The sequence below is a fragment of the Solenopsis invicta genome, chromosome 16 (assembly GCF_016802725.1).
Source record: "Solenopsis invicta isolate M01_SB chromosome 16, UNIL_Sinv_3.0, whole genome shotgun sequence".
Lineage (NCBI taxonomy): Eukaryota > Metazoa > Arthropoda > Insecta > Hymenoptera > Formicidae > Solenopsis > Solenopsis invicta.
The window spans coordinates 19,130,762-19,143,540 of NC_052679.1; the positions used below are offsets into that span (position 1 = coordinate 19,130,762).

The 12,779-nt window shown below is 36.5% G+C and overlaps 2 protein-coding genes across 5 annotated transcripts in view; one reads left to right on the forward strand and one right to left on the reverse strand.

Annotated features, from left to right (window-relative positions):
• LOC105196903 (tyrosine-protein kinase transmembrane receptor Ror) overlaps nucleotides 1-12,779 on the forward strand; it is a 254,193-nt gene that overhangs the window by 39,519 nt on the left and 201,895 nt on the right. The window lies entirely within an intron of this gene.
• Nucleotides 7,877-12,779, reverse strand: part of LOC105196904 — a 35,417-nt gene continuing 30,514 nt past the window's right edge. For all 3 annotated transcript variants that reach the window (XM_011163056.3, XM_011163058.3, XM_039459058.1), the window contains 2 exons: nucleotides 11,769-11,899; nucleotides 7,877-11,552 (listed from right to left, as the gene is read on the reverse strand). In XM_011163056.3, coding sequence (XP_011161358.2) covers nucleotides 9,087-11,552; nucleotides 11,769-11,899 — 2,597 coding nt within the window. In that variant the 3' untranslated portion in view covers nucleotides 7,877-9,086. The remainder of the gene's footprint in view (nucleotides 11,553-11,768; nucleotides 11,900-12,779) is intronic.

Genomic DNA, 12,779 nt, shown 5'->3' on the forward strand with positions numbered 1-12,779 from the left:
CGAGCGAGGAGTACAAGGGAGAAAAAAGATATCAACTTTTTACGGTTATGTGTCGGGTTGTATGATATATAAGTAATATCTAAAGAGATATATCATCTAACTAAGCAGTTTGTTACGACTGCAAGTTTCCAAGATTTTTGATTTTTTTTTTCATAAACTCTGTTTCATTCTTTTTTTAATCGTAAAGTTTTTAATAAATTGGCAACGAATTTTTTATGATAGTGACATTTGTCAATTTTAAGTTTATTAAAAATGTGTATTTTGCCTTTATATCCTCCGACTATTGTGTGGATTTTCCATTTTTATCCATGCAGCTTCGTCTTCGCACATTCTACGAATATTTTGCAATCTTGCATCGCCGTTGCCGCAGTTAGTTTTGCACGGCAATTCACGTTCCGCGAAAGCTTATACATCTCAACACGTCGCACGGTTAATTCCGCAGGAAACTTCGTAACTACCTGGCGCGAGCTGGAAAGTCTAGTTATTGAAGGTGCACGTGCGAACCGTTTAGCTCGTGCACATGCACGTGACGCCGGTCTCTCGGCGTCGGAAAGGGCCGGCCAGCTGTTGCAGCTCGAACCGATCGGAATCTTCTCGGTTATTGTATCAAACGCATAAATCTCGTCTTTATTGCTGTTATATGCTAAGCAGGACGAATCCTCGGACGGGTTACGACGACAGCTCTGGGAAGCCGCGCTGTGCAAGAATAACTCGTCTTCGTACAGATGGATGTGCACAAGGTATTCCAAATTTTTTGATTTTCTAAACTTTCACGTGCAATACAAACGTTGAGATTTCCTTGACAAAGATTAAAAATCTGACAATTAAATTTCGAGTCAAATAAAAAAGTAAAAATTTAAATTTGCTGAATATAAATATATGTATAATAAAATATGTAAACACAATAATAACTTATAAGTATATTATTTTATTTTACTTGAGTCTAATATTTTAGTAGAATATTGCGTAAATTGACTGCAAGTCACTTAAATTCAAATAAAATATCAAATTTTCGCTGAAAGGGAAATAAATTCCCAAATTGATCATATTTTTTTGATTAAACTTTTTAGCATACATCTATGCACCCTCGCTTCTACGTTTCCATGGTCGAGATAGTCATCGGTGTGGACTTATTTAATTTGGAAACTGGTTAGCCCGCTGTTTGCGAAACGATCGTTACTGTTGATTTATAAGCTCATTCGTTTTCGCGATGGGCCCTTCCTTCGCGTTAGCGCGCCGTTAGACGCGTGTGTGTGCAAATACGCGTGTCTATATAGGCGCGTGCATGTATATTTAGGTACAGTTCGCATGACACAAATGCCACAAACGCGGCGTGCACTGCACCTCGCTCGTACATCCCGATCTTCCTGAACGACTGCCTGGGCTAATTTCGTATCGCGACGCTCGATCCTTGGAATGAAAGAGGCGGGGGATCGTTAAAAGTGCTCCGGAAACGGGGATTCCTTTTTCTCGGTTATTAATGAGTGTGAGTAAACCCGTTCTGGCGCGGCGAGGCACCCAAAACGTTTTGTCACCGTCGATCGTTAGCTCGACTCAATTTGCGCCCCGTCGGGGTCTCATACGACGCAAAGCTCGTTTCGAGCCCGTCCGTATTCCCGACATTTATTTCTCGAGACAAGAAAAATTTATTAACGTTTCTCGGTGCGGACGGCGTCTTTTTAAATGATCGAAAAATTGAAATATTAATTTAAAAGGTGCACGCGTTACATTAGGTGCATGTATCATTATTACGTTATTTCTATCTAATTGAAAACATTGGTTATTTAAATTTCTGTTAGTATTGATTTTAATATACGGTGTTTGCAATTTCTCTTTAATATTTGAAATCAGAAAATATTGAAAGGTAAATTGTATTTATTTTAATGGAAGCCCGATATTACATATTTAAGAAGTCCACGTGTGCGAGATTATCCAGATTATCTGTGATGTCAAATGACTCTTGTTAGAATAACTATTTTATATGTAAAGAGAGATTAATTGTTATGAATGCAAATAGTTTGACTTCGATCCCAGGACCGATAGAAAAACATCTACGCTACGAAATTGATTTACGGCGTATTAAACCGCGGTGTTTCGGGTAATCCATTTATCTCGTACAACACTTGTCCTGCCGTGTGATTTATCGCTCTTTGCGGAACGTTGTTCGTCGGTGACTATATCAGGATAGTCCAGTTCATTCATACGAAATATTGCGCGTTGCATCTCGGGAATTGGAACGTTACAACTAAAAAAGCAAGATTATTAGTTTAATGTGATTATCGGCACTCTCACGGCGGAGTAATACATCAATTTTTCTTTCATGTTGAAGAAGGAAATGCATAAATATCTTCTTCTGGAGCCATCGCGTCATGAATACAAAGCAGCGATAATTAGCTCTTCCGTTGATGAAACCCTCTCAATCAGACTACCATCACTCCATCGGTATCCTTTTAATTCTCCGCACGTCCGTTCTCGTGCTCTTCCCATAACATCTTTTTTTTTCTTTTATCTTCTAAAGTTTCTCGACGATGTTATAGTAAATTTGAAACGCCGAGCATTCGAGATGAAAGCGTTGAAAGCCTGGCGGAATATTCTTCGCGATCGAATTGCAGTTTAGTATTGGTGCCATTCGAGAAAATTGCATTTTCCTTGCATACGATAACGTTAAAAAGAGCGGCGTATCCTAGTTTAAGATCTCTCCATATTTTACTGTAGCTTTATGTATCACGGCATTTTCACATAATATATACATTTATTGATCGATTTTAATTATTTCAATAATTTGCAACTGCAACAGAATTTGCCAATAAAAAAAGTATTTTAAACAATCAAATATAACATTGTATTTGGTAACGTTATTTAAATAATTCATTTTTTTTACACAATTTTGTTTGAAATTTTATTAAAACGTTTGGATGTGTATTTTGTAGCAATAGATTTACAATACGGGGTTTTGAATAGAAAGCGTTGTGGGCAACCCAAAAAAATTACATTTTTATCGGTAATATAAATATACTAAAATAATCCATTTTTAAATATAAATTCCATTAAAAAAAGTTTTTTCATAAAATAAAGCCAGATATTTACAATCTACAGATACTTTGATATCTGCAATATGATTTGCATGTTGATCAATAAATTATTTTGAAGTTGACTTTATTAATTCTTTTTTGTTAACCTGTTTGTGGTTATTTTATATCACTTGCTTATCTCGACTTATTTTTGCTCCGCTCTGTATGTATAAATTTCATTTGTGATAATATTCAACATACAAATCTTAAAAATCTCTTTTAAAAGAATCTAAATATCATGTCACAATCTAGAATTAATGTATTTGGCTTTTTGTTCCCTTAAGCAGAGTCGTGTGTATACCACCGTCGCTTATTTCACACCACTAAAAAGAATAAAAGAATATTTGTAAAAAAAGCACTACGCTGAACGCATGCTATGGAATATTACCGGGGCACACAACACGAGCAAATATTTCCTGCTTATTAAACCGGAATATTGAATTTTCTGTCCGGAGGGGCTGACAACTCTCCAGTTATTTTGTTTACGGGATAAAAAAGACGAAATCGCGACATACATGACTTAATTTTGTTTGATTTAATTAAAAATTTTTTAAACTTATGTAGCCACAAATATTCATTATCTTCGCACCAATGTTCATTATTCTTACCTCAGAGATTATTAACTGCGCATTTTTTTTTCTCTTGAATTAACAGTCGGGTAAATGTAATGCATTGTAAGTGCCAGGAACAGTTTCCATATTTTCATTTTTTTATAATGCGTGAAGTAGCTTTAATATGTTTTTATCATTTTTAAATATTCTTTCTTATTTTATCATAAAGCTTTATATAATTATAAATAGGAAAGAAGAGAAAAGAAAAGAGAAAAGAAAGAAATAAATATAATTTATATAGATATTTGTATATAAAATATTTCTAAAAGAATTATCTTTCTATAACATATTTTTGGTTGGAATCTTTTCTTTGCTTTCAATTATTTTTAATACTTATCTTTTGTATTATATATTACTAATTTAATTTGCACGGCTATTATGCGACGCAATTTGTTACGCAGTTGTATGTAATTTTACATAATTTTATATCAATTTATAAGTCCGACTGAGAATTTTCATCTAAACTTTACGCATGCATAAAGAGTCTGTTATTTTTAAATTTAGAAAGTTCAGCAATAAGAAATGATTACTACGGAAACATAATCGTAAAATTGCGCAAAATATAATGGAACTTGCGTGAAATTTCCGCCGAGGCGAAGGATTCGCAATGTTCAAGTTAAAGGCTCACGAAACTTTCGTGAAAGTTCATAATGCAAAGCGACGGGAAACAGCGAGGATAGAGACGGATTCGCGGACTCTTGTGAGAGCTTTCGTGAATTTGAAAGACGGAAATTTCTTTTGAGCGAAACTCATGCCGATCGTGTCCCTGATATTTTTTTCTCCGCAAAGTTTCAGGAACTGAGTGAGACATATTGCTATATCGTTGCCAAGTTCTTTTGTCGTATCCTTTCATCGAAAACTATTACATGAATTTTATACATGCACTTTTCTCGACAATATTATCGAGTGTAATTCACGTGATTAATGTGATAAGACATCGTATTGCATACGTTGATTTTTTGGAACCATGAATCGTTTGGCAGGTTTTTTTTTACAAAAATTTAGTTGGCCTGCTGTCAATGACCTGATAATACACAAACGGCATTCACAGTAAGTTTACGAAATGCATAATTAAAGCTTATTATCTTAACGAGTTAACAGCGGATAATCACGTCCCACATTTTATATTTATGAATACTTGCTCGACAATCGGTCTTTAATTGGCTTCCACGATACATGAGATACGCACAAATAAAGATACGCTTTTATGTAGTCGCCGAAATTAGACATGCTTTTCAGAAGTTACATTTTTCTTCTTTACATTAAAAATTATGAAAAATTGAGTTTTCGTAGTAAAGACAATTGATAAATTTGCAAAAACTAAAAACAAATCTCTTTGTACCAATTTTTATGTGTAATGTACCTTTAGAAAACTTCAAGATTTCGAAATTGTCTTTTAATATATTGTCATATTTTTAGGGTGAGTTTGATTCGTTATTACGTGTTCTAATTGTTATTTTCGTAGGCATACTTGCATATGTTAGGAATTAATGTAGTATTTTGTAATCTGCAAATTGAACTCGAGCAAAAGCTGCTCTGTCGCATAATTAATTAAGTAGCGTGCGTTAGCAGGAATTATGTCACTGCATATTATTATGCTTATCATCTCGCATGAGAAACGCGAGACGTTTCCATCGCCGGGTGAAGTGAAAATTCCTGATGACATTTGCAAATGAAATCAGGCCATTAAGGTACTGTCTCTTCCATCTTGTTCCGCGCTATTTCCACGAAGACAATGCGATGTTACTTCCGGCCTGTCCGCATTCCTCAGTTATTTTGCAGACAGATGACAGCGATATTGCCGCTGTCTCGCGATTAATCTGCATACTCGTCTCCGTAACGATTTGTTTGTGAGCAGAGCGCGAGAAATATGAAATAAAACTTTCACGCCTAATTATTCTCTTTTATTTTGATCAAATTTTTAAAAAATATTGAAAAAATTCTAAATACTGTAGTATAAAAAATAGAAGTTTCTAAACTAATAATTTTTTAAATATGAAAATATAAAAATTTTGAATATATATTTATATAGTTTGTATTATAAGATATGTATTTATAAGTAAAATGATAAATATATAAAATATTTTTAACGTTATGAAGTGATATATCCATTTGAGAACAATTAACGAACAAATGTGGATTAAAAATGTAATGACTTTCTCAATTAAAGGTACTTTAATTTTAGGAAATTACACTAAGAAAAAGATACTTCAAAATTTATTGTTGGATATAATTTTATTTGGAAATGAATCTTTATTTAAATACGGCGAAAAGAAATTTTATTTCTAGCAAATAAATGAATTAATTAAAAAGATGGGATATATTACAGAAATGTATAATTTATCAATTTTTTTATAATCAATATATATCGAAGAAAATAAGTAATATTTGCTTGCTTATACTTTGACTTTCTTTTTACTGTAAACAATATTCATTACTGAATTTCTTAATCACATCCTACGAGTTCGCCTACATGAATGCATACAGATAAACCATTAAAATTTTCAGTATATAATATTAAAACAATCGTAGAAGTCTCTGTTATAATTTCCATATTCGCTGTAATATGGGAGGCCTGTTTCTCCTACGATAAGACGAAGCGCGTCTCTCTCTCTCTTTTTCTCCTTCTCTCTCTTTCTCTGTCCTACCTCGCATTGGATGCCGAGAGCACGTTTCGTAGTGACATTTGCAAATGATGTTAGACCGTATTAACGTACCATCTTCCATTTACGTGGCACTTTGCGAGAGAGACCAAGCGAAAGATCACGTCTTGTTCTCGCTCCTTGTGTGACTTCGCGCAGCCGAGCGGAGCCGAGCCGAGTCGAGTCGTTCCTAAACTAGTTCCAAGTTAATCGGCGACGGCGTTACCATTATGGTGTAGAGTTGCGAGGACGCGAGAGGACCAGGGACCTCCTGGAAAGATGGTCTAGCGGACAGGCCGCGGGAAAAGGGACGATTTGCATTTTAATTGCACCGGCAACCTTCCTCACCGCCCTCACTGACATTCGTTGTACGCGACTCTCCAACCAGCTCTTCCCAGCTTCTCACAAAGATCTACTCGCGAATATCTTCCAACATTTTTTATTTAAATTTGCTTTTAGTTGCAATGCCCGAGAATACGAATCACGCTCACGGTAATTTAAGAGGTTGATACTTCCGCGTGCTTCTCGCAAGTGCGCTAAAAATATTGCCAGATGTTGCAGCAGCGATTAGCGAAATGTGGGATGAGTGCTTGTAGTGTTGGATAATATTATTCTGGTACATCTTCGTTGCTAAAATATTCCTGCTAAGAAATAGTTTTTCTTGTCTAAAAAATTAGCCAGTTTTGACTTCACAAATTAATAATTTTTTATATATCTTTTAACAAAAATAATTTTAAAAAAAGTTTGCAAAATATATAAATCTTAGAGTAATTTTAAAGTAAAAAAAAAAGAATTACGCACTGTAAGATTTGTTGATTATATTTTCTTGCCAAGTGCAAGAATAGAGAACCAAATCGAACACGAGGGTCACATGAAGACAATTTTACGTAAATATTATTTTACAATGTGAAAAAATAATTATCTTATTTATACAGAATTTTAATTACGTTTTTCTAGAGAGTCTCATAAAATCTGAAGTGCATGCTGACGGTGTCTCTCGTTTTTCGTATCCTTCTCTCTTCATTTTCGCGCGTAATTGAACGACGAATAACGGCGTGGAGAAGATTCCGCGAAGGGAACTTTGCCGCTAAGTTTTCCTTGTACTCCTTGGGCCATTAATAAATTTCACGCAACCGGATAATCGATGATACGCAGGGATATAATGTGAGGACGGTTGGAAAGTATTATTACCTAATGGTCATTAGAGGTATACAAAGTCATTATTTACTTGAATACAAAATACATCGATGTTGTATTTTAATTAAAACGTGCAAAGTATAAAAGTACAATGCATTATTAAAACACACTAAGAATTGTTCTAGACTCTTTTTGACAGTGATATTTATAAATTTAAAATATTACAAATATTAACTTTACACTAAATACATTGAATATATCAATATAAATTAACAAAATATACAAATATATATACAAATCTGTACTGTACTATGTCTAATGTAGCATGCAGTTATTTGTACATTTACCGTCTGATCATTTATTATTTTAAAAATTAGTCTACTATAAATGCATGGAATACTTATTTCTACATATATTAATATAATCTCTTTTTATAGTTTTTTAAAAATAAACAAAAATATTGAAATGCAAGAAAATAGATAATTATAATGGGTGCCTAGAAATGATATTTTGTATAGTATTTTGTTTAGTTTAACGGCATTGTATATGTATACAATAAAATAATACTTTTATAACTAATAATTAACGCACGATAATTAACGGTAAACAACATCTGTTGTAACAAAAGTTTTTACAATAAATTGTTTTGATTTTAAATTACGTACATGTTTGAAACAAGATCTAATTAATATAAAACATAACAATGTAACAGTTTAAAAGTATGTATTTAAGTATACTTTAAATTGTATTGTTTGAGAAATCTAATCGTAGATAATCGCCACTAGGAGTTATATAATTCGAGAATGTATACTATTATTCGCATGCGTGCTTAAGACAAGCTTGCGCTTGCTAACCCCAGTATAAATTTGCCTTAAGAGCGGATGCAGGCTTGTCTTCCTGGCCTCTTGGCAGAACTAGTTTAGATACAACTGTCATCCCGTTGTGACAGCGTTAGTAACACCACAGTACCGCTGTCTGTGCTTGTTTTACGACCTGCGTTACTGGCTACAATAGCGGTTCCCTTACACTAGGAAGTTAAGGTCTTCCTTCCTGAATTCATTCCGCGGCCCATCAGCATTTCCCTTTGGTATTTGCCCTTCGAATTATTCAGTCGAGCTGGCCCTCTCTCGACTCGAGAACTAGAAAGTAGCAAGAATCTCGCTGTTGACACAAATCGCAGCTGTCTTAAATAAATAAAGGCCACCGCATCTAGTTTAAGCGATAGCTTCTCATTTAACATTTTGTGAGATGCATATGAGATCATACTACTGAGATATTCATGTGGTATCGGTGATGTGAATAAATCAATGGGCATATGACGCATTAGTTTTTCGATTTCGAAAAATATCACTGATTTGAAAGTACATGATTTAATATTTTTTTAAATTGTTCTAAGTAAGCATATAGATTAATTCGGTAATTTCTTTTCAAAGAAATTAATTTTACAAATAAATCGTCAAAAATAATTGACAATGTTTGTATAGTTAATGCATTAATTAAGTAATTGCTATTGATATTTAATACTTTGAGATTAAAATTAGCTAACGCTTCTCGTTTTTGTATTCACTCTATTTTTTTTTTTTTGTTATAGTCATCTCTGAATGGGATTGAATATGCAGCTTTGATTAAATGCAACCATTCCCCCAACACGCGCACCATGGCACATTACCACTACTAGTACTAGTCTTGCGAGTTTTCACGTTAGTAATTTCCCGACTACTGATCGAGTTTGTTCTTTCCCGTTCCGAATTCAACGCGGTATCATCCGCGACCTTGTCTTTGACGTCAACACTGCCACCCCTCAAGGTTTTCAATGATACTTGAGACGATCGTCTTTTAGCATTGATGACAGACATTCTTCGATTTTGATCTTTACGTGGCGAGTCCTGTCCCGAAGACGACGATCTACTTTCGTTCTTGTTCTCTTGCGCGTCAAGTGGCATCGTGCTCAATCTCCTCGGTTTCTTTCGCGTCACTTTTGCGGGCGAATCGAGCGTATCTGTCGACGTGGCGCTGATCTGTTTCTTCAATTTTCTTTGTGTTATCGGTGATAACGGTTTTTGTTCCTTAATTAAAGATTTGTCTTTCTTCATGATCCTTTTTCGTCTCTGTCCATTTGGCGAATTCGGCGCGCTAATTGTTTCCTCGTCCTCATGATGCGAGTCGCCGTCAATCGACGTCTGCGTTTGCGCTGGTACCTTCGTAACGTTATCGCAGTACATCATTCCATATCTCTGAGAATAAAATTGACTAGGTCCTCGCGATGCGAAGGGAACGTTCTGATATAAATTTTGATTCTGCAAATATCGATTTGCGTTTAACCTCCTCAAGCTCGTAAGATCGTAAGGCGTGGAAGGTATCAAGGTACAAGGACTCGGTCTCTCGAAGGAAGTCACTTGAATATCCTGCTTGCCGTTCATCAATTGGTCGCTAGGTATCAGCAGTCGACTCTGATCCGGCAAGTGTGCAGCTCGAAATCTCTCGTTAAGGTGAACTCCTCGATTGTAACCTGACATAGGATAAGCGAGGCCATCATCGTTTACTTGAATAGAGAGCGGCGTCTTGGCGAGAGGAGGGTTTGGTTTTACCTGATAGTTGGGACAGATCTTGTCAAAGTTTCTTAGAAAAGGATTTCTAAGGAGACGGTAATCTATTGAGGGTAAGTTGGGTACTTCTGGTGTCTCTGGACTCGGTGCTTGCTCGGCTCGTGGTATCTTTAATGTCACGTTTAGATGACTCTTATATGGTTTACTGGAGGAACCACTTATATTGTCCAGAGTATTCTCGCTTTTTGTGAGCGTCTGAGACTCAACATGATTCAGTTTTTGCGCAATACTTTGAGAATCACTTGAAAGATCTTGGCAAGACACCGATTTCGTCAACTGATTACCCAAAATACTTCTGCCATCTTTAATTAGTAGATTATCTATACTCAAAAATGTCTTTGGATCATTTTTATCTCTCGAACCGTCTTCGCAAGGTATTGCACCGTTTACATAAATGTCCGCCGAACCTTTTAATCCTACGAAAGGATTAGTCCTAGAAATGACTGTGGAAGCTGTTTTGCCGCTACTCGAACTGGTTCCGGTTCCAAAATGACTTATACTGGCAGTAGGTGATTCTTCCTCTTGTTTTTTTAATGTAAAAGGCTGTGGCGAGAAGAAGTGTTTAGGCATTGTGGTGGTCTCGACCATCTCAATTTGTTGAATATCCTTTTCTCCATTTATCATGGTAGATCCAGGTGAATCCACATTCCAGACATTTCTACCGATTGCTTCTTCGAAACACGAAAACTGTGCTCGCGAATCTTGAAAAGCTGATGCTTCATTAGGTTTCGTGGGGCGCCTCGTTGCGTTCCTCCTCCTCAAGAAGCTGAAAGTATTTGACAGTGGCACCGAGCTTCCCAACGAGGAAACTATTATTGGGTGCGAATCTTGCTTTTCTGTTCCTGTTGTTGATTGTGCAGTAGCGACGCTACTCATATAAGTAGGGACATGTTTTTGAGAGATGTCGTTCTGCCAACCGACCGGCGGGAGGTGAATTTGAGGTAGCATCGAATCGGCCACTTCCAGACCCTCGGCGTCTAGGTTGGCCAGCGGGATCAATGGATCAGACTGTAATCCGGAGTATGGTGAAGCCAATAATGCGGACGTATCCGTGGATAGCATTAAATCCACCGCACTCGGGAACGGGCATTCGGTGTAATAACTGGTTCCGCTGAAACCACTCGTCGGCTCGTACGTGGCCGGATAAAACGGGATGTTATCGTGAAGTTGCCGGGGACCGAGAATTGGCGGGGGTGGATGCCCGACGGCCTCGTTTTCCTGGCTCTTCTCCGATGTCGCCTCCTTCTCCTTATCTCTCTTCAGTTCCTCCTCCTCGTCGACAACCGACAGATCGTCGAACTCCACGTGAAGTCGATGCACATTGCTACTCATCTTTTCGGAAGAGATCTTCTGATTCTCCGCGTTTTCTAGCTGTTCTTCTTGGTTGAAGTCCTTGACCGTCTTCTCGTTATCTTCGTACTCCTCCTCGTCTTCCTCCTCGCAGGAAAAGTCCGACTGCAAGCCGTCATCCTCCTCGGAGCGATCCTGTAATTTGCGGTAGATTCCAATATCATTATCGCGATGATTATATCGAATGCAGCAATATTATGTTTTTATTAGTTCGTTAACATTTTTACAAAAAGCATGTAGGGACGAACAAGAGATTTTTTGTTGTTATTTATTATAGTGTTATTATTATGTTTTATTAATTTTATTGTAAATTATTAACAGCATCACATAATTAAAATTTAAACTGCCAACCTCTTCGCTTTCGCTGCGGCTCTTCTGTTTCTTCAAAATATCCTCAAGTTTGTCGTACTCATCCCTGAGACTCCAAATTTCTCTACGTAGCTGTTCGTTCTCCCTGCGCAATTTCTTAATATCGTTCTGGCCTGAAATCACGACAGACTAGAATGTTTCGATGTAACAAGACCGCCGAGTGAGATATTCTTATAGTAAAACGATAAGTCTCGGTAAATTTGACTCGCAATTTTTCTCGCGGAAATCACTTAATTCGGTGCGGGGACCGAGCAACATACGGCTGCACACAATAGCGTTGCACCTATCGGAACGATCGATCATTGGTCAACGCGGCAACAATCTCCGCTTGAGACGCCAGCCTCCTCTCTAACCCTGTGCGTCCTTTCGTGCGTCAAGAAGCCGGTGATAAATCACTAGAACCGGGCCTTCCAATTACTTAACTTCGCAGAAAGAGAGACGAAGAGAGAGCGGGATGAATAAACCTCGCCGTCCACGCGTATAACGCGTTAAATCTTTTCTGAGGAAAGTTTATCGCGATACAAATACTCGGTATTCTTCCCAGCGATAGAAGTACCGAAAGCGTTTCGAGTAGAACATAGATACAAAGATAGGAGTAAAAGATAGCCCTTATATATGTAGCTTTTTAAGTGTGATCTCCGACCCCAGATGCGAGTTACATATCTTATCAGTTATCGATCTTAGTCACAAAATTTAAATTTATTTAAAAATAGAAAAAACGTTTGCTACATATTTACTTTTGTTTCTAACCTTACGCAATCTTGAGCAATCTAGGAACCTAAGCATGAATTATATAGAAACTTTACAAGATTAAAAATTTTTTAGAATTACTCTTTCATGTGACAAATTTTTAATTCATTTTATCATTCGTATTTTCTTCTGTGTATATTAAATGAATATCTAGAATCATTCAGGTTGGATGATGTATGCGGATGTATAAGCTCCATTGTTGGAAACGGAGTCGATCGATTCTTCTTTTTAAGCGTTAGTGAT